This window comes from Tyto alba, unplaced genomic scaffold (genome assembly GCF_018691265.1).
Source record: "Tyto alba isolate M040663 unplaced genomic scaffold, T.alba_DEE_v4.0 Super-Scaffold_29, whole genome shotgun sequence".
Classification (NCBI taxonomy): Eukaryota; Metazoa; Chordata; class Aves; order Strigiformes; family Tytonidae; genus Tyto; species Tyto alba.
Window position 1 is genome coordinate 9,379,519 of NW_024881303.1, and position 22,152 is coordinate 9,401,670.

A 22,152-nucleotide genomic window follows, 5' to 3' on the forward strand; every position below is an offset into this window, starting at 1 on the left:
TGTATAAACTTTATTGTGATAAATATGATCATATATATGCTTGCATAGTACAAGATCTCTATTGCGTTGGGGTTCTCTCTGCCAATTAGTTGGTTCATATATCAGTCTTCAAAAGAACTCCATTGTTCATTACAATGACAGTTCATTAATGACATCAGTTGTTTTTCTTTCCTGGTGCAGTATAAGCTTGGCACTGGCACCTGAGAATGTTCCTTTTCATCACTGGAAGTGCAGTGGACCAGTATCTAGACCCTTCTGTCACCGAATCCCACAGCTGACTAAGCTATACGGAAGGGCTTTGTGCAGGTTGAACTGGCTATTTTTCATTTGTAATTATATCAGTAAGTAGCTGGCTTCTCTCGAAAAGCCCTGTTCCCTGCCATAATTTGATAACACAATACTTCTATTTTAAATGATGGCTGTATTCACAAAAATACATTTTAATAGCCAAGGGAATGAATTTGAAGAGCATCTGGAAGCTCTGTATATTCATACATTGGGCTAAAATATTGTGTATTTCTTCTACAGATTTTTTCTAAATATTTTTATTGTTTAAATGAGCGCCTCTTTATTTATTTAGTTTCTGTAACAGATGGTATGCAATGATCGGTTGGATTTTTTTTTACCCTTACAGATTGTATAGAAGATAGTACATCTAGTGTATTTGGGGAGGAGGAGGCAGAAGATGAGGAACTGGAAGCAGCTGCTAATCACTTAAACAAGGACTTTTATAATGAACTTCATGAGAAGGATAGAGTAAAAAATAATGAAGATGGGGAATGCAGAAATGGAAATGAAGCCCTTGTGAGACCACCCGCACTGGAATCCTTGCTCGGCCCGCTCCCCACTGCAGCTAGTCTTGGCATAACAGAGTCCATAAAAGAGTGCATATCCACCAAGGACCGAGAGCCTGGTGAGTAGGAGACCACTTCAGCTCAGAGTGGAAACTGGACACAAGCAACCAGTTGTGGACTTGCTGTGTAATTTCCATATGTCTTGGAGGTTGGTGTGGTAGCAATTCCATGAATCACTGTAATGTCTAGGTACAGGAGCTGCAATGGGACCAGTGGTCTTGATTGTTGATGTTGGTCATTGGCATCTGCTCCTCAGGAAGCTGCAGAATATCTGGAGTGCCTAATTATTTTCTGAAGCCTGAGAATGTGTATCTTAGTCATGTAGATTTGCAGTCATATGATAGCTGATGGCCATATTTCAAGCCATGCAGTCTTAATTAGGAAATTGAAGGAAGCATATTCCTGTAAATATGACTGGGAATTAAAACCAAAGTATGAGAATTTTAGATCAAGGCAGACTTTCTCAAGAGACAGTTTACTGGAGTCAAACATGATGCAGTCTGTCTCTCTGATTGAGAATCTTTGCAAATGGCAAATATTTAATACATTTGTAAGAGGAAATCACTGGTTGTATGCTTTTTTCTTTGGTGTGTGTTTTGGTGGTTTTGCTCCATTTTTCTTAAAACTCCCAGATTGGTCTGTAACATACAGCTCTGTATAGTGTAGTGGGAGCAGGGCTGATCAACTAAGGAAGCCAGTTTTTTCTGAGTCATTAAGGCAGACGGTACTGCACACAGACAGTTGTCCAGGCAGGTTTGTTTGCTTTTTCTTGTGTGTGCTTGAGCTTTATGGAGATGCTGTTTTTTTAAATTCCTTTTCCATCTTAATGACTCTGAGAATCTAAAGGCATTTTTTCCTTTCCTTTATCAAAATTAATTTTTTCATCATAAGACACACCTGTCCGAATCTGTTTTGTCACCTTACCCTGGGGGTCGATGCAGCAGAACATGTTGTTATCCAAACTGTTCTGATGCTAATTTCTGTTCAATGGCACCTACTTATAATAAGGTACTCCCTGCTTCAGTAGGTGAACTAAATGCATTCACATTCTTATTATGTTACCGTTCGCCTTCCAAAAACATAGTGGGATGATTGCACGTTTCTATTTTGTACAAACAAAATCATATAGAAACAGTTGAGTGGTTTTGGTTTTGTTTTAATTATGATTAAGAAAATGGATGGCTCGTGGCTCATCTTTCTCCTGGAAATCAGTGGTTCATGTCGAAGAGAGGTCAGTAATGGCTAGAAGCTGTTGTTGTCTGGCTAGCCAATGACCTGTAAAAATGAGTTTCCACTGATGGACGTTTCTCAGCTGGCACTGCTATTGACCGTTTTAATGGACAGGCTGAGGACTGAGTTTAAAGATGAAACTAAGCTGGTATAGCCAGGTATGTTCCTCTGAGTCGGGCTTCAGGCAGGTGGGCAGGAGAGTGCATGACTGCTCATGCTATGGCGTGTCTGCATTTGCTGTTTGTTTTCTTTCAAAAGTGGAGGATGTGCCAAATGAACTGAACTTCAAAACCAAATAGGTTTCAGTATGTTCATTCTCTTTTAATGCATCTGAGAAATCATTGTGGGTGTTTGAACAAGTACTTATTTTCTTAACATGTTGTGAAGCTCGTATGCCAAATTACTGGTTTGGTTTTATTTTTGATCGTAGATCCTGCCCCAAACTTTTTTTTTTTTTCAGTGACTCTGCTAATGTATTTTAACCATTTGAAAGTTTCATGTTAAGTCAGATTCACTTTGTTATGTCTGTACTGTGGGGTAGTCGTGCTGGGGTGCCGTTCCCAGTCCCTCAGCCCTTGCCATGCAGTGCCTGTGTGGTGTGGGTGCATCACGGTGTGCGTGTGCCTCATCCCCTGGGGGACCTGGTGTCCTTTGGGAGCTCCTCTGGGTTCAGGAGCAGTAACGGGGCCTTGCTGTGTTTTGGATGGTTGGGAACCAGGCCTAGCAGGCAGGCTGGGAAGCACACCTGGCTTGCAGCTGGCATGTTATTCTGCAGGATAAAGAAAACCTTTTGTTAAGATGCCTCCTGTTGGTCACCTGTGCATCTTAGCGCTGAACCTCGATGAGAACCAGCATAGATGCTTCTGTCACTTCAGACAGTGATGTCTTGAGTTCTGCCTCATAGTTCTTGGAAATCTGGGAAAGGCTTGTATCTAGAGCTAGTGTCTTCTTCTATCAGGCCAACTGGTATAGTTGTAAAAATTAGACAATTTCCATTTTTCTTCTTCCAGGGCCCTTCTTCAAGCCTGAAAATGAAATGACAGTTTTCAAAACTAAATATAGGATGAGAGCAGTTGCTCAGACTTTGAACTGAGATGGCACAGTTACAGATCATCTTGAAACAGAAGTTGTTGGTGCCTGTGGAGGGAAGAGGGAAAGATCATAACATTTTCTGAACTTATCCTATGTATTTGAATTCAGTTTAGTGCAATTTATATTGTCAATCTCAGCTGGCCATAGGTTTGCTATGGTATTTCATCTTCCAACATGAACATTCAAAGTCTGTTGGAGAAGGGAGAGAGTCATAGTAACATTGCACCCTTAACATGATGTTTTGGTTCTTCTCCACAGCTGCGTAAGTCATAAACCAGGAACCTTTCCATTCCCTCAGCCCTCTGCAACCCCGAGTCATCTTCCACTGTGTGGCCCATCTGGGTCAGGTTGGGCTGGAGACCTTAGTCAGGATGATTTTGTATCTCCTGCTGGGCTCCATGTGTTGTTGGATGGATGTATTAGGTCTGGTCAGTGCAGCAGTTGGAAACAGCGTGCCTGGTGCTACGTGGTGAGGATTCCAGCAAACCCTCGTGCTGATACTCCGCGTGGCTGGGCTGGTGGCTCTTCAATAGGAGCTCAGCAAGCAGGTGCTGTATGTGCAGTGTTTGGCCTCCTTAAATGCAGGATATCTCCACTCTGTAACGATCTCTCTTCCTCAAAAAACCCTCTGCTGTAGGTACCTTCTACAGAGTCTTTTCATTTGGCTTTTGCATGTGGTAATTCAGTTTATAATTGCCTACATCAGCTGCTTTGGGAAATCTTCCACCTTTGTGCTACAGGGGCTGCAGCAACAGCAGAAGGTTTCTCACAAACTGCTTATGCAGATAAGACTTAGGTGCAGAGTCCAAGTATTAAGAAAAATTTAGTGTATTTTTGCTCCACTTACTATTGGTATTTGAGCAGTGTGAGCTCATCTATATGAATGTTTTATGGAAAGCATAGTATTTTAGCAAATTTGCATTACAAAGAGAGCATGTAAGGTACCGGGTTAATGAGTCTGAGGCAGTAATGTGCTTAGAATAAACACTACATTTGACTGGTTTTTCTTCCTACAAAGTGTATTAATTTGCAGAGACATTTAAGCTGAAATCTGTTTGAGGCTTTGCAAACTGCTTCTTTCTTATTCTTCACGATAAAAATGCTTTATAGTGAGATCACAGTTTCAGAGATTCAGGCTGGGTACATCAGTCTGACCATTTTCCTGGCCTTGCAGCTTTCCAGCATCCTCTCCATGCTCTACATCCTATTTCTGATTCTGCAGTTCCTCAGAACAGGGCACCATTTCCTTTAGAAGACTGCCAGTCGAATATCATGGACTTCATTCTCGAGAAATATCATTCTTTGGTGTAAAATTTCCCTTTGCAATTTATTTTTATGTCCCTTTTATACTACTTCAAATAATTTATCATCTTTCTTGGTGTTTCTGTCCTGTTGTTTGTTGACTGTCACCTTGTTATTCCCATGTCACGCTGCTAGGCTGTACTCTGCCAGTTCATCTCTTCTGGCCACTTAAATCGAAAGTCATAAACTTAATTCTGGCCAGGGCTAAAAGTGAGGAATGTCTGATAATAACAGAGACAAAGGTAAAATACATGGTGTAAGTTACCAACTGCCTTTGTATAACTTCCTCTTCGTCATCTAGGTAGTGTTTGAGACCTGGTGTAGTTTTTGTTTTGAATCAAAATTCACGTGCAGTCATTTAGGGCAGTAGTTTCAAATAATGTATGTGAAGTGGATGGTAACACACTCCTACACGTCCTCAGGAAAGTAAGTGGCTTTTGCAGTGAGAAATCACCGTGCTTGTACCATCTTGTGCTTGCTTAGGCACCCAGCTAACTGCATTCGCTGCTAATTTCACTAAGAATACATAAGAAAGGTTTTGTGGTTTTTCACAATTAATAGTTGGTTCGTTTATTGCTCCTTGTATTTATGTGCCTCCATTACTGCTGCAGGCATAATCTGACATGAGCTGAGGTTGAAAGATGTTGCCATTGATTTTGGTGGGTGTTAAAGACCCCGTGCAGACAGTGTTCATTGATCGAATAGTTGTCGTCCCTGCGTACCAGTGCTTTTCAACGTCTTACTCAAGGAGGATGTGAAAAGTGGCTAAAGATGAAGTTATATGAGACAGGGATGAGCTCATCCTCCAGGGTTTTACTCCTTTCCTCCAGATTTCATCCCCCACACCTACCAGCTCTCACTTCATACTTAGTCCTGTCCTTGGGGTTTCCCTCATCCCTCTGTGAGCAGACTCAGCTCCCTCACCCAGCGAATCAAAATTCATGTATGTATGAGCTCCCTATTTTTTTTTTTGGCAGCAGCAGACGCCAGTGCCAGCAGCACTGTGGCCAGGGAAGTTTGCAGAAATGTGACATTTCTAGCAGGATCTGAGCTGCCATGGAAGGATGCTTAAGGACCCACGGGCTGAAAATGGTTGGAGAATGGCTGCTGGTGGCTGTGTGTGCCAAGGAGAGTTGCTCACCCCATCCAGGATCCCAACTTGAATTGAAAGATCAGGGGGTCAGTCTCATGTCTTTCGCCATTGCTGCTCCATCAAGGGATGGGCATTGACCCCCTGTGTGCTACTTCCTTCTTCTAGCATCCTCCTTTCTTCCTCAGATTTTGTCTGAGTACATCAGTGCCAACTGTGTGAAAATGTATAAAGTATACAAAAAGATATAATCAGTAATTAGAGAGAACATTATGAAACCCTCTTAAAACTTAATTACTGCATACATGAGAAATAAAGCTGCTGAGTTTAGTGCTAATTGTGTTGCATATGCACAGTACACTTGGTCATCAGTGCAAGCTCGCGTGTCGCCATCCTGATCGCTCTTCTTCTGTCTCTGGCTTCGACGCTGCAGTTGCTTCAGTGGTTTTAAGCCCCACCTGTGGCAATGGGCAGTGTGTGTGACCTGCTTGGTGCCACCTTCCTTCTGTGATGCCTTCCAAGCACTTTGAGGGTTTGATCTTTGTTTCCATGTGCCATTTGCTCATTGGAAAATATTTTCTGTGGCAGGACTAGCTCTTTCCCAATTTTGAGATCTAAGCAATAAAAACTTTGGTACAAGCTAATCTTTCTAATCTAGCCTCTATAGGCCTATGTTTGGCAGCCTTGATAGACTGTATCCCTGATTGAGCCTTCATTATGCTGTTAATGAGATGTGAAGAGCATGCTGCAGCCAGCATGGTAATAGGAGACCACCAGCTGCTTTGAATGCAGTTTTTTGATACCTGAAGTCTTGGGTATGAATTACAGATGACATGATTTTCTTACTTGACTATGTATGTCACTCACACACGAGTATTGCGTGTCCATGTGTTACTCCGAAATCTGTGTACACATTTCTTCATGCAGGATCTTTGCATTTCATTAAGGATAGGAATGCTATAAATTTGTTCCATATTCATGCCATGAGTAACTAGGAAGGTTAAGAGATGAAAACTAATCATACAGTATGGCTGAAAGATTTCCAGACAAATCTAGAGAGGAGTTTTGGAGAGAAACCTGCAGTTTATTAGAGCCATCAGGGAGATAAACGTGAGTGAAAGCATAAGCTGAATCATGTGAATACAATTTTGGAACATTTGTGGATGTTTTAGGAATTTTCCAAAGGATTCATTTATCAATATAGACACTCCTTATAGGAAAATGTGTGTTGTTTTTATCAGAATTCTTGGTCAAAAAGGACTGCCCCAGAGTAATGGGGGCTGTGATTGGGAGAAGGTACTGGAGAGTGGGGTTCAGGTTCCTGAGCTGAATGGAGCAGACTCATCTCTTAAACCTTATTTGGCCATGTCCCATGTGAATGAATTCCCTTAGTCCCTGGCTGACCAGCCTGGCTGTCCTGTTACCCCGGCTGTTTCAAGTGGGGAAGTCTCTTTATGCCCTTCTCTCCTTCTCCTTCTCCCTCCTCTTCTTTCTCCTTTTTCCTTAATTTTTGTTTCATAAAATTCTGGTCTGGCATGGGAAATGTTTTAAAATCCATAAAAGCTTTTCCAGGCTTGGATTTTTTTTTGCCTGACTCCTGCCTCATCCCGACTGCTGAGTGGCAGTGGGCAACATGTCTTTTCTGTCTTTAATTCTTTCAGTAAAAGCATGATGGAAAATCAGCTTTATTTTCAATTTGAGTAGCGTAAAAGCCTTACATTGCTCTTTGATGAAGCTAACCAGCTGCTTAAGGCCTCATCCTCCCTTGCTTAAGGAAGTAAGGCAAAAAAGCTGCTTTCTCCTCTCTTGCTGCTTCAGCTGCCTGCTGGCTGCAGGCTCTTTGGAGTAGGAGGTGGCAGCAGATCTGTGTCTCCAGTTTGGAGACTTGTGGCTGGGAGAAGTTGAACATGCTGAACCAGAGTTCTGGTGCGTAATTCTGCATGTTGGTATTTGACATGTGTGTGCTGCTGCACAGATACTGCTTTTTAATGGAGCAAGAGAGAAGCATCCCGAGCACGTTTTTATGCACTGCTTTCCCTTGCATTGAGAAGTCCAGGTCTGCTGTCATCTGCTCCACCTAGGTTTAGGCTTAGGGAGGTGGAAATGTCCAGGAACACAGAGCTGGGCAAGAAGGGAGAAGAGAAAAAGCTCAGCTGGGGCTTTATAAATAGTCCTCTCCCCATACCTAAATAGCAAAATTATGAAAAAAGTAATTCCCTGAATACTAAGGGAGGGTTGTGTTTCGCAGCTGACTGAGATGCCTTGGAGTTTGTAGGTGCCAGTCTAAGGTTCTCCATCAGTTGGGACTTCTTTTCAATGTTTTCTCCCACCTACACTCCATAGCATTCGAAAAGATGCTGGTTCTCTACGTGGGAGATAACTTTCAGGGGCATTTATAACTGCCTCTGATTTTCTGGGAGCCAATTCTCAAGGAACCTGTGGAAGCATAACCATCTAAGGGTTCACTGCCCTGCTCCTAAATCCTGGTTAAAATAGGCTACAGATTAAAACAAGACTTGGGGAAGGTAGTTTTGGAGGGTGATGATACAGACACCTACAGGCACACAGAAAACCTGGCTAAAAAGCCTGAATAACTCCTTGCTAGTATGACAATTATATGATACTTCCTTTTCTGCACCTACTAGAATTTGAGCCCATTTAATGCTCACAGTTATTTGGTTAGGTGGCCAGTTTGCAGAAGAAATGAACATTCCTGCCCTTCCCTTCTGCCAAAAAGGAAGAAAAGTCTTTCAGTGAAGAACTCAACTGCAAACTGAAATTGTTCATTAGAGAGTTGCGGAAAGTGAAACGCGTGGAGCCTACAGAGATGATGTTAAATTTGCATGGAAAGCTAATGGCTCAGGAGGATGTTATTTGAGCAATTCATCACGGTATCTGAAATGTCAGGAGTGGAGGCCTGGGTTCAGTTCAGGGAGTCTTCATGGTCTCAATTGTTATTGAGAATAAAGACTTATTAACCTAGGTCAAGGAGCCACAAAATGTGCCCTTGGAAGAAGGAAATACAGCGCAGTGAGATTTGCAAGGCTTAGCTACTTTGGGTTTAATATGATGGGTAATAAATCCATGTGCAGTGCTGTGGTGGATCCTGACCACTTCACGTTTGTCTTGCATCTTCTGAAAATAGCTAAAATAGTCCTCTGTTTAGTACTTTATATCCTTGTGGTACAGGCTTGGCTGGTAAAGGCAATTACTGCAAACTGAAAATCCACCAAAGTAAAACCCTTTAAGTGGAATGCTGCTTCTGCAGAGCTTTAATAATTTTGTGTAGCAGTTTCTTGCTTTGCTTTTGTTCAGTAGCTTTGAATTTAGTTTGAAAAATTAATTTCTATATCCTCTTAAGGATTAACTTCATCACACCCCCTACACACTTCATCTGTTTTGTTTGTTCATCTGAAATCCACGGGACTGTCAGCATAGTCAAGATGCGTATGCATGAGTTGCACTGCGGCTTGTATAGATGACCCTTGTAATTAGGGATTTCAGCTATGGCACTACAGACTGTTGATGAAGAGAGTCATGAGTTTAGCCTTGTATAATTGTAGTTTGCCATTTTTGTTTTGCTAAATGTTTTCATAACTAAAATGGATGTATTATCCAATAGAAGACTAATATTAATGTTGACACTGTTGGCAATTAAAACTATTTTGGAAACTGAATTTTACTACTCCTGATTGCTTTTGAAATAATTTGTTTTTCAATGTTACTTTAGGACTGGTTCATTTATTAGGTCTTCTTTCTTGTGTGACAATGAGATAATTGCTATTTATTTTTTACCTTGTAAGCAATTATAATCAAAGCAGCCAAATATAGAGTCTGCTTTGACCTGGAATCAGAGTGACCTGTCAACATGAGGCTACTCAGCTTTTCAATTTATTTTATTTTCATATGCACTCACTAGAATGCATTCAATAAGGCTGAAAAAATCACGTTTAGAGTTTTTGGTGTTGATTAATTACAATGCTGCAAAGCCAAAGAAACTGGCAGGTAAGACAAGCTTTTGGTTGGTTATTAACAACAAAAATTGTGATCTTTTATCTTGAATTGTATGGACTATTTTGGGTCAAGAGAGTCTGAAGTGGCCGGACAATGAGATGCTGGCAGGCTGTGTCTGGAGTTGCAAATCAGGGCAGGGAATTATAAAGGGTTGACTCTAGGGATTTTTTTGCAGCCAAGTTTTGCTAAAAGGAAGCAGAAGATACTTTCTTTTAAAGTCAGCAGCTTATGGTAAGGTTCAACTTTCATATTGAAACATATGTGTACACCTAAGATTGTAGCAGTTGTTTTCTGTGATGGGAGTCTTGCACACTCACAGCTGTGTAGCAGAAATAAAGGAATGAATACGAAATAAAAGAGAGTAAATAATGCTGTTAAGTAGTACCAGGAAAGAAATTCAGAGGAAGAAACAAGGCTCTTGAGATAGGTGTAAATGCAGAAGCCAAGAAGTAAACAGCTGTACAGTGGGTGGAAGAATACCATTTTTCAGCAAATTCACTACCTAAATGCCGTGTTTGATTTAGTTACGGTGAGAAAGCCACTGTGTGCGCACAGATGGGAAGCAAGTAAAACAGTGCTCTGTGACCAAATCGTTAACACTTATATAGGAACAAGGCGAATGACTGATTTTGGAAGTTATGCTTAATGGTCCTTACTAATTTCCTGCTAAAAGTATAATATGCAAATCCACATTGCCATAGAAATCAAGTATTGAAACGCAGCAACATCCATATCAACATGAAATTGTGTCACTAGTGGTGGTATTGTATTCTGTCAATGTTTTTTATTAACTGAAACATACTTCAGTGAGAAATTTCTTTTCCATAAAGTCTCTCTCTGCACCTCAAGCCGGAGTTTTTTGGACTTAGTGGGAGTCCTGCTTTCCATGCTACCGCCATGTCTCATGGCTCTGGAGCTGCTGCAGAACTAACACGAAGCTCCTGTGCCAAGTTCTTCTCCAAGAGCAAAGATAAAATCCCTGGTTTCTACCGCCCTGGTTGAATTTGGCCTTCAGTTTTAACACGGAGCAGGTGTGTCGGGTTGTGATGTTGTGGGTGCTGCTGGCTGAGGTTAAGCAATGTCTCGCTTTACTGGCTCGTCCCCCTCCTGCCCGCTGCTGTAACCACACATATAGTTGCCTCCCCCGCCCGGGTCTGTCAAAAATGTCCCAGGCTCTTGCAGCTCTTTTTAATAGCAGGGTCATTTTGCTGGACGTGTGTCAGGGAGTGACGCCTCGGCCGGCACGGCGGCAGCAGCCTGCTCCCCCAGTTCAGCTGGGGTTGGAGGAGCACTTTGGGCCACATCTTTGCAGTGGCAAAGAACATATATTTTGGAGGCCAAGGGTGGCATTTGTGCCTGCACTGAGGTATCAGTGCTGGAGAGGTTTTACGATCTATCAGTGAATGGGAATGGGCACTTTCAGATACGCTGTTGGCCAAGTTGATTTTATATGCAGGGTCTTTGTACTGGGAGTAGGATTGATGCCTGAAGTTCAGCCCCAGAAATACAACATTTAGAAATCTGTGAGCAGTGAAGAAGTTTGGTTTAACAAGGTGAGGAGGGAATTCAGAAAGCTATGCTGAATTCTTTCCTGAAAAAGCCTTCTTTTAAATTTAAAGTATTGCTTTATCTTGACTTTCTGAAAGTTCACATGAAACTTTCTTGCCTTTGAACGCTTGATAAATCTCTCGAAGTACTTTGACTGAAACAGAAAATTTAATAGTGAGGTATTTTGAACATGGAATGATGTTTGTGGGCAAGCAATTTAAACAGGTACTAATATGAAACAGTGTTGTACTTGAAAGGATACAATTGGTGTACACACACAAACTGGCTAGAATATCACTGGGAGCAATAAAATCTAGGAATTCTTCATACTGCTTTCATTGCAAACAATTTTTATGGTATGGCCTGTGAAGCAATTGAAATGCAGAGAGCTGGCACATCACTAGATTGATAATTCCTCCTGCTACTTACAACTTATTCTCGGTACAGATGTCCCCAATTCTTTCTTTCTATCACATTAAAGTTTCTTGTCTGCTTCAATTTCATGCCTGTCTCAAACGTAGCATTTCTTGAAATTGTCCCTCTTATTATTTTTTTTTTTGTCTTTAAAAGTTTATATCAGATGAAATCTAGCTGCTGTTTTTTATCCTAAGGTTTACACTTAAACTTTTCACAAGCTCGTTTTTAAGAACAGTCTTCCTTGAGAGAGCACTTGGCTGATCCATCAATAATTATGTAGTAATAAAGCAACTGTGTAAAAATGGCACCTACGTGCCGAACAGATTGGTTTGCAGAGCCACTGACAAAGATGAATGTTTATTGCATTTTACTACTTTTGATTCTGCAGATGCAATACAGCTATTTTCTTTTTGGCATAAGCTTCACAAAAAGTAATTTCCAATTGTGGAATGTTTATGATAATAAGGATGTGTAACTAGGGAGAGCCCAGACTGACTTTCAAATACCAGCAGGAGTTTGCGATGCTGGTAATTTAAAAAAAAAAATAAACAAAGAACATTTTTTATTTTATTTCTTTGCTGAACAAATTTTTTAAGCAATCACAGGGACAGAACACAGAGGGAACCCTACAGTGTCATGTAGTCACTCTTCTGAATTAATTGCTATTATATTAATTGTTGGTTCCCCAGTATTTGGCAGGCTTCCTTATTCTCCTTGCTTCATCCAAAGATTTCTACTTTTAATTTTACAACAATATGGAGAAAAATGTGGTGTCTAACACGAAAGCCTGAAATTGTTGTTCTTGTTTACTTTATTTTTTTTTTAAGTGCCAGAGCAATTAGGGCTGTGATTTAGATGACTTTGTATTGTTCAAATCTGTCCTCCTCTTTTGGGCAAAATGTGAAATAAGGTCATCTGTAAGTTTTTATGGCTGGTAGATGCGCAGTCATTTCGGTCGGTCAAGCTGGTTGCTTGCAGTGTCACCGCAGTGACGAAATCGTATCTTGGTAGCATCTGAGCAACACCTTGAGAATTCAACTTTTGTGGGTGCAGGCATTGGGATCCCTGCCTCCGGCACAGCCTCCTGGTACTCCTCCGCTGGCGTCTCCAGCGCGATGCCGGTGGGTGCGGAGGCCTTGGCACCTGGATGCTGCCGGCCTGTCAGCGTTATCCTGGCTACAACGTGCTTTCATTGACTTGCAAACCTCTTCTGGGCAGAGGCCAAAAGTCACAGGTTCTCTGCTGTTGCTGCCGGAAATAGTGACTCGGCTTTATCCTGGGTCCACTGCGTTCAGTTTAGAGTGAGGGGTGCAGTTGGTCCTGCTCCCCAAAGGCCCTCGGGTGGCACAGCTCCAGCTTCATCCCCTTGGTCCCTGGGGGCTGTGACAGGGTTGAGGTCCCCATGCCTGGCCCGCCCTGGCAGAAGGTGAGGAGCTATTCCGCAGACCAGTTTGCTGCCCTCAAGTCTTTGTGGCAACTCCTAGCTACGTCAGCAAGGGCTTTCAACCCAAATCATTCATTTCAGTTGGCAGTCGTTGACAGTAATGTTCCTTTGCTTGGCTTTATTTTAGCATTTAAAGATTTTTATGTTGATTTTGATGGCATGAAGGGAATTGCATGGGAGTGTTTTGTCTGAACTTTAGTATTCTCTGCTTTATCTTGCTAGTAAGATTAAAAATCTTACTCTTTCAGGAGACAGGGCTTTTGTCTGTGCACCTTGCTAGCTCTTCCCTCATCAGTCCTTTCTGTCAGCCCATTATCCCAAGCATATTTCACTGCACAGTTAATGATGCTTATGTTTGCTGTCGAAGGAGTTTACCTAGTGAAAACCAGCATAAAGAGCAGTGCATCCTAGTCTTACCTAAAGAAATAAAAGAAATTTAAAAAAAAAAAAAAATCTATTCCATAGGAAAGGACAGTGGATCTGAATTTGAAATGATGATCTGGTGGGTTGGGTTTCATTTTATAATGAATTAGTAAAAAGTTATCCAGAGCTTATTTTCAGAAAATAACTTTGGTTTAGTTAATGCAAAATAAACTTTCCTGATTTCAGAGAAATCAATATTGCGTGTAATGCTCAATATTTTTAAAAGAATTGATACATGCAATGCACATCCCTCTGTCCAAATGGGCTGTGGGTATGTCATCATGTTTCTGAGAATTGGTGCCATAATACAGAATGTTATGGTGAACTTAGATTAAGCTTCATGGGAAAGCATTGTTGTTCAGTTAATTATAGAAGAAGAACTTTAATACTGTGCCATATGCTGTAAAATAAAATGGGTGCATGGCAGAAAGAGCCATGAATCCTTTTAGTGTATGTGAGACTGAGCCATGATTTTTGACTTTGATCTTGCCTCTGCAATACTGTGTTATGTAGAGGCCTAATATTTTTAAATAAAGAATTAATTACATGTGGATGTGGGACCTTACCTTTTCCAGTGTTCTGTTTGAAACATGTTACCAGTCTATCTGGTTTTCAAGACTTACTAAAATCTTTCCAAAGTTTTCACTTTGCTCTTCATATAAACAACATTTAAACGGGGTACTTTGTGTGCCTGTAACCTGGAGAAGACTGGCAGATTGGTGAGAAACTGTAAAATCAGCAATACGTAACCTAGCTAAAAAGACTTATTAAACATAGTTCTGTTACTATACAAACTTTATATATAAGTCAGATGTTGATATTAATCAGAATGACAGGTTGTACAGACATATGGCTGGCCTTTCTGATAGCCATTAGCTTGGAAGGCCGGCTTTGAAACCAGCTTCATTATTTATAGGTGAATCATGCTGCTGGGCTTTGTCGGGAAAAGGTTATTTCTCCAGCTCCACCGAAACCTCCTGAGCACGGAAGTGCCTTTTTCCACAGTTCCTGGAGAATAAAACAAATTATTCTTCATGAACTTCTCCACAACTTTCTTCTTTTGGAAAGTTGTGGTGTCAGAGGGCATTCCAGAGCTGTAATGATGGATCTCAAGCATATGGAGTACACATGCTAATTATGATGTGCTTACAGTTCAGTCTATCCAAATGCCAAGGCACTGGGGCCTCGGAGCTGCTGCAGGCAAAATGTTAGGATCCTTCACCACTGTCTGCTGTGCATCTGGGAAAATGTTTGCTGCAGTCCCTAAAACATCTGGGGAGAGGAGGAACAAATGCATTTCCCCTGGAGGAGCTTGCTGCAGTACATGTGCTGTCTGCAGCGGGATTGTGCTGCACTTTGGCTGGATGACCAAGGAGCATCCCGTGCTCCGCTGTCACCCGGAGCCACCCAAGCAGTGCCTGTACTTTACAGAGATCCTTATATGCTTCATATAGTTGCTCGAATGGACGCAAAAATGCCCTGGTCCCTGGAGCATGTGAACTCTGGGTCCAGAGCAAGACGGGGCAGGACTTTACCACCTACTTGTTTCTCAGCCGTTAGGCATGGTCAGAGACAAAAAGATAGCACTTCACCTAACATGAAAGGGCACAACCTCTGTGATTTTTGTTTAAAAGCACAGTCTGTGCTGGCTGCAGCCATCTGTTGCATAATGGACTGATGCTTTTAATCCAGATGTGCATTTCTGTAGCTGCTACCTTTTAAGAATTCAAACCCGTGTCTCCTACTTCCAGGTTTGTAAACCCCAGCTGTGGTCCTGATCACTGAACCAGAGTCAGGATCTTAACAGGTAGTGATCTCTCTCTGCTCCATGCTTCTGATAGTCCTGGTGGCATAAAATACTGCCAGTAGCTGCTCTGAATCCAGCCTCCATCCACTGCAGAGGCTTTCTCCTTTGGGCCAGAGTCCCACCTAACTGCTTTGTTTACAAAAAGCTTTTGCTTTTTTGCCTGGAAGCTTCTGCTCTGGCCTGTTACTCTAGTAATAATAAATAATAATAATAAACTTTTACCTTCTCTTTCCTCTCCCCATCTCTAATTCCCTGCTTGCTATTTCTCATTAGCAATGAAGGAAGGAAGAAGCTGGGTTACAAAATGAGAAATTTCTTACCTGGTAATTTTCTTCCAGTTAACAGCTTCTCACCATTCAGCCCGCCCGGACAGTGCAATAAATGGCCAGTATAGAAATTGATTTCTTTTTCCTCTACATAAAGACTTAGGTATATAATTTCATACACTATATTGTGGTGTTTTCTTAATGCTAATAATTGCTTGCTGAAGCATTTCTGTAGTCTGGGTGGCTTCTGGTGGCCGGTGCTGAGCTTGTTGCCAGATCTGCCATAGACCAGCTCTGAACCTCAGAGGAGGTAGTAGAAGTTAATCCACCTTTCCTGAGAGACACTAAGGGTGATTAGAATAAAATTGTGAGTGGAAAATTCAATGCGTTCTTCTTTCTCGCTCATCTGGGTGAGTTATTTTGCTAGGCTGTTTTTAACCTGGAGCAGCTCTTTGGTGCAGACCACCGCGCTGGGAGCAAGAGGAAGACTGCTTCTTTAGTGGGAGAGCTGACATAGGCCAGGGTAACGTGGAAGTGAGTCTGTGGCCTTTGGGTGCCCAGCGCTGGCCTGTGTGCCTGTCCCAGAGGTGGGGAGCTGTGGGCTGGGGGTGCAAAGGTAAGTGTGGCAACTCTGATGTGGCCAGAGGTGTGCCGGAGTTAGGCTGGGCTCTGCTTTGCACTTCCTCATGGCAGATCAATCGTTTGTACTTCTGCTAAAGGAAAATTGCTCTAATTTTGGGGCCATCATGTGAGTCAACCATGACTTTTCAGTGATGTCCTTAGTAAAATAAGTTAGCTTTGCTTTTGAGTTCCAATCAGTCAAATTAGCCTTCAGATGTTGTATTGCAAGTCTCCTCAAATTTTTACTGTGTCTTTGTGGCTTAAAAACTGTGTGTGTGTATATATATGGCTATATACATTTACAGTTTTTTCCTGGTGAGACAGAAATTGATTCATGATTTAAAAATATATAGATAAAAATAATCCAAGCAAAATTCTGGGATTTTGTTTTAAGCTCTCCCTAGTACGGAGCTCCCCGTCTCATTTTATTTGGTGTGGGGAGGGCGGCACATTACAGGAGTAGATTTACTTCTCTATAAAACATATGTCCTTCTGCTGGGGTGGCTGAGCGCCGGCCAGGCGATGATCCTGGGCTTGCAGGGACGGACAGCAGAACATTTAGCGCCCACAGCAAGACCTGGCTACTTAACCGGCGAGCTGCATTTGCAGAAATGATGCTTCAGCACTTAAACATTAAACCAGCTGTTCCCTTTACGGCTGGCTCGGGTGTAAAGTGCTCTTGCTGTTTTACATAGTGGTCTGGCAGCCCGCAGAAAGTGAGCTGGAGACTGATCTGAGCCCGGCTGCCTTTGCTGCCGGCTCTCCAGGGCGTTGCAGAGCCCTCACCCTTCTGCAAGAGATACGGCGGCGCTTTGCACTTGCGGGGTTTGGACACGGGAACTGATTAAGATGCTGGTCAGTTCTTCTCCCTGGCCTCTCCCTTTATATAAACTGTTACTGTTGGATACCCCTGCAGAGATTTTTAAAAATGCAGAAAATACAGGCCAGAAGGCACCAGAAAAGAAGGAAGGGTGGGGGAAGGGAGAGAAGAGAAAAGATGCCAAGAACAGCATAAAAGGCAAAGGAGGAAAATACAGCAGGGAATTGGTGATAGGATGGAAAAGAGCAATAAGTAGGGGAAATCTGTCTTCATAGCCTCCATTTTAAAAACTTTTAAGTTCATAACTACTCAGGCAGGAGGGGGTGAATATGTAGATGAGCGCTGAGATGTGAGTGTGCTGCACCTTCGGCCAGAGCGATCGGTCTTGGCATCGCTAGATGCAGAAATAGTGAGTTGGAAAAGATTTCTCCATGTGTCTGTGCATGGGAACTGGTGCCATTTCTGGGCTTTGGAGATGAAAAATGTCATTGGCAGTAGCTAATTAGTAAGTTTCCAGGTGAGTATTTGTCAGGTTGATCATTGATGATTATTGGTTCCATCAGCAAAAAATAGCTTTTGCCATGTTGTTGAGAGCAGCCGTCCTCTGAGCACCTGGTCATGACAGCAGAGTTCCGAGCTTAAAAAAAGAATGATGAGTTGCATCAAGTAGGTTGCATAAAGGATGATCTTTTCCACTATTTTAGAAAGGTGCTGGGGGGTACACAAATGTTCTTCCAGAAGAGGAACATCTGCTGCTGGTTTTGAGGACAGTGTCAAGATGTTCTTCGGTTCAAAAGCTTAAATTTCAGCTGTATTTATTTTGGGAGGTTGAAAGGATTTTTTCTTAAGGGCTTTTTATAGTGCTATGTAGTTCAATAAGCATGAACTTACCTTTAAAGAAAAATCTTCAGAATGAGGATAGCATTGTTTATTGCTGGTCTATTTTTGTACAACCTGCTTTAAAAAACATATATATTGCAGAGGGGATTTCTGGAAAGGATGGAGTGATTAACTGTTTTTCTGATGAATTAGTACTTAAGTTAACAAGTTTCCATGTCTGTTAGACTAGTGGCATAACCTTTAACTGGATATAAAATGCATGGATGCGGTTTAGTTAGATTATTCGTGGACTGCGAGGTGAAACAATAGCATTTGTTTCAGTTTGGATGTGCTGCCAGAAAAGCAGCAGGGTTGTTGGTGTTTTTTTTTTCCCAAATTGAAATTTAATTTATAAAAAATGTGTTCAGTATTTAAGAAAAGTTCTATGAGAGATGACTGACTGTAGGAAAAGTTCTTCTCGTAATTCCTTCCCACATACTATTAAGCACACAAATTTGAAATTCTGTTCCTGTGATGGGATAATTGTTCTGCAATGGCCGTACGAAGGCGGCCAATGCAGGAATGCTGTTGGATGTCAGTCAGCTGCTGCAGGACAGATGTAGCACCCGGAGCTTGAATCTCAGTGTGAGGAGATAGAGATGCAGGCACTTAATAAAGGTGGGTTTGTACTTCTGTGCAGGTTTAAGGGAGGATCTTGGAAAACCTTCTTCTGCCTACAGTGACATGGACGAGCCCGATGCAGTGACTGCAAACCAGCCGAAGCTGGTGTTGGCTCTTGTTCCCCTTTGATCTGTGAGAAGGTCCTATTTTCAGCAGGTGAGGGAAGGAAAAGAGCTAATGAGCTTGTACATCCTCACTTTTGGCCAGGCTTAGCTTGCACAGCTGCTTTCTCACACTTACCATAGTAGGGTGCGTCGCAGATACATCGAATTTATTTGTTTTTATTGAATCTTTTCCCTCTTTGCTCTTCATCTGCACCTTTCTGGGCTTTGCCTCTCCACTTCTCACAGTCCAAGCACGAGGAGCCGGTGGGTGGGCACTTGGCAGTGCCAGGGCTCTGTCCTGGTGCTGCTGGGCAGCCTGGCGCCGGCCGGCCAGGCCTCCCGCCATCCCTCGTCAGCAGAAACGAACATTTCTGGGAAGAAGGGGCCTCACTCTGTGTGGTGCGGTGTGTTTGCTTTCTCTGAAGGAGCTAGAAGGCTGGAAACTTGGCTTTGGCTAGAGAGGACCCCTTAACCTTGCCTTGGCAGAAGGAAATAATAAAGTGACAGACTTCATTTATCTTTATGTTGTATGCGTGACCTCATGTGCTCCGTGTGCCGTCAGACCTAAATCCTGGTGTCGAATCAGCACTATGAAGGGGTAGGCTGTAATTTTCAAGGTGGCTTCAGGTACATTAAAATAAAAAACGTTTTCACTTAAATATGAGGATACACGTCATGCATTTTGGTGATCTTAGTTTATCAGTAAGTGCAGTTTTTCTCTGTCCTTATGTCTGGTTTTGGTGGCATACTTTTGTGATGATGGCACGTGATGTCATTGCTGAAGGCGACCGGGGGGACCGGAGCCCTTGGCAGCCGCGGGGTGCATGCTGTGGGATGGGAGCACGGCGGGACCGGCTGGGATTGCACAAAGAGATGCCTTATCCGGGGCAATGAGATTGGCAACAGCTGAAAGCTGCCAAGATAACCTCCCAGCCTGCTCCAGAGGCTCCTAGCCCCACATTAATAAAACTCGCAGCGTACCCTGCTTGTACAGCCCCACGGACTCTGAGCACACCTTGATGCACAGAGAGTTCATTTGCACACCCCTCGATCCTCATATGCCGCGCTTCATGCTGTGCTGCTGCTGCTGCTGCTGCTGCTGCTGCTGCTGCTGCAGCATTTTCACATCCATTTCTCTTCCCTACCCGATCGCTACGGCACTTTTTCTGCCCGGCACCGCTGCCGCTCCCCTCCCGGTTACCCATGCTTAATGACTGTTCTCTTCACGCCCCTCGGTAAATCAGTTATCTTCCCCTCCAGATGGGTTCTTGTTCCCTCTGATCAGCTAATCAATTATATTCTGGTGCGGTTGTGCAGTGCCTTTTTTGATGCTAAGCTACCGCCTTCCCTTGGCGCTCCTTGCAGCTCCCAAAGTGGCACTGACACCGTGCATAAGATTTAGCTGCCAGAGCATTTCTGCCCCGTTGGGTTCCTCCGATGATCTGCGGGAGCTTTCTGTGGCTCCCGTTGGTTTTAATCCCTTCCTGGAGAGCAACAATCAATTCCACTATTTCTGATGCCCCAGGCTCAGGTCATTTGGCTTGTTGCTTAAGGATTTTTGTTAGTGAAAAAGCCTCTCCCAACTATTTTCAGGTTTTGTTGTGCTTTAGCCCTAAAGTATTTTTTAAATACTGGGGGTGCTCAGCGTCTGATGTTGTGCTGAATAGATGGAAGGTTTCTTTGTTTAAACTCTTTTAAATGCTACGAAACGGTGCGACAGAGGGTGTATTTGCTGCGTGGGACCAGAGCACCAAGTGCCTTCTATTATATCTGCTCCAGAGGATTTCCTGGGAAGTGTTCAGCCTCCATTTCTGTCTGTAAGGAAATCCTCTTATCTGGGCAGAGCAATAAATAGTGCTGCCTCCTGTAATAGAAACAGAAAAACACATTCTTCACATGGCTGTTTTTAAAAATGTGGGGTTTAAAATATATCGGCTGGAATGATTCTTCTGTAATAAATCCCCATAATAGCGTGCTATGTGTACATTTAACTAGCTGCACCGAGGTAGGGAGAGGGGGAGACGGTGTGTTAAAAGAGGGTTTAGCATGCATTTAGTAATGACAAGAACAGTAAATAATCCTGCAGGTTTACAAACCTAATCCCCAGTCCCTGATTGTAGCCCTCGCGTCTACTAAAGTCGGTTGGAAAGATGTTAAAAGGCTGTAAAGAAAGGGCTTTTGTGGGGTTTTATTTTTAAATACTGGGGGAGGTGGCTGGGTGACTGATGGTTTTAGGTGGCATGAATGTAGTTGGTTTGGGACCTTGATGGAAAGCTCTAGAAGTGCCCATCCTCCACCTGCCACAGAGACATTAGGTGAGGATGGAGTAGGCTGCTCCCCACTGCCTCACTCTATGCTCTTCCTGATGGTACTTTCATTTAAGAACTGGGTTGGGAGGGAGCTGTTGTTTTTAATGCCCAACTTATTTTTTGCCTGTGCCTTGCAGTAAAGCAGTTGTTTTTCTTAACAGAAGAAATCCGCGATGTCTAAGAGCCGTGCCATGTGACACTACTGCTTTTAAATACGCTTTTAAGAGGTTGGACCAGATGTTGACCACATCTGTGTTTTTATTTTGTCGAACATTTCATTTCGACCCTTTTATTAAAAAGAAAATGATCATTTAGAAATTGTTTTGAAAAGTTTAGCAGCTGGGAAGATCTTTCTGGTATATAAAAAAGCAAGGGGTTTACTTTCCGTGCCCTGGAGTGAGCCGTATAACATTGAGCAGATGGATATTTAAGGCTGGTAGGGTCTACTCCTGTTGGAAATTAATGCTGTGGAAAATTTCAGATCAAAACGGATGTATTCTGTTTTGAATTGACATTCTGTAACAAAACACATATTTTTTTTTTCTCAGTGAAAGTGTTAAACTAAGGATTTGAAGGCACCTTCTCTTCCGAAAAGCCCCTTGCATTTAATGAATGCCTATCGCCTTGGCAGGAAAAAGGACGACTTGCAGGCAGAGGGATATCCTGCAATTATTCCCTCTACTGCTGTTATGGGGTCTAAGAAATGCTTATTACATATAACTTGCTTCTGGATTCTTCTCTGCAATTTACCAGTTGGAGAATGAGTTTTCCGTCCCTGTTGCTAATTGATCCAATGAAAAAAACCTGGCATCTAATTCAGTAACAACTTATATTTAAAATGACATGTGAAATTGTTCATGGTGCCTGAAATTACATCATTTTCAGTCTGGCCTATTAGGTCTGTATAAGGGAACAGACACCTACTGTTCTGTGACATATTAAATTTTAAACCTCTGATCCAAAAATATCTCAGGGTATAGGAGGAGCAAGGTGTTTAATGTTGAATAAAAGCAGTGGCAGCTTTATTTCAGTGGGATATTTTTATTGTTCTTAAGATGCTGTGGCAGTTTTTACAACAAATAATTTTGGGATGCAATTTTATGCAAAGTTGAGCAGTGACTTCAGTGCTTCTGTCACCACTTCCAAATTTTGAATCTTCTAGCCTGTGATTTTCAGAACTTACTAGTGATTTTTGAGGTTGGCTCCCTTTTACTTTGTCCCTAATTCCAAGCCTGTGTAGATAGTTGACATTTTAGTTTATTTGGCGCAATGAATGTGGGGGGTTAAAAAAAAGCAATCCTTTGTTCACTC

General features: G+C 42.4%; 1 protein-coding gene across 1 annotated transcript in view; it reads left to right on the top strand.

Moving 5' to 3' along the window:
- Nucleotides 1-22,152, top strand: part of BRF1 (BRF1 RNA polymerase III transcription initiation factor subunit) — a 176,812-nt gene that overhangs the window by 103,193 nt on the left and 51,467 nt on the right. Inside the window, exon 11 of the mRNA XM_042798984.1 lies at nucleotides 635-913. Within this exon, the coding sequence (XP_042654918.1) occupies nucleotides 635-913 (279 nt within the window). The remainder of the gene's footprint in view (nucleotides 1-634; nucleotides 914-22,152) is intronic.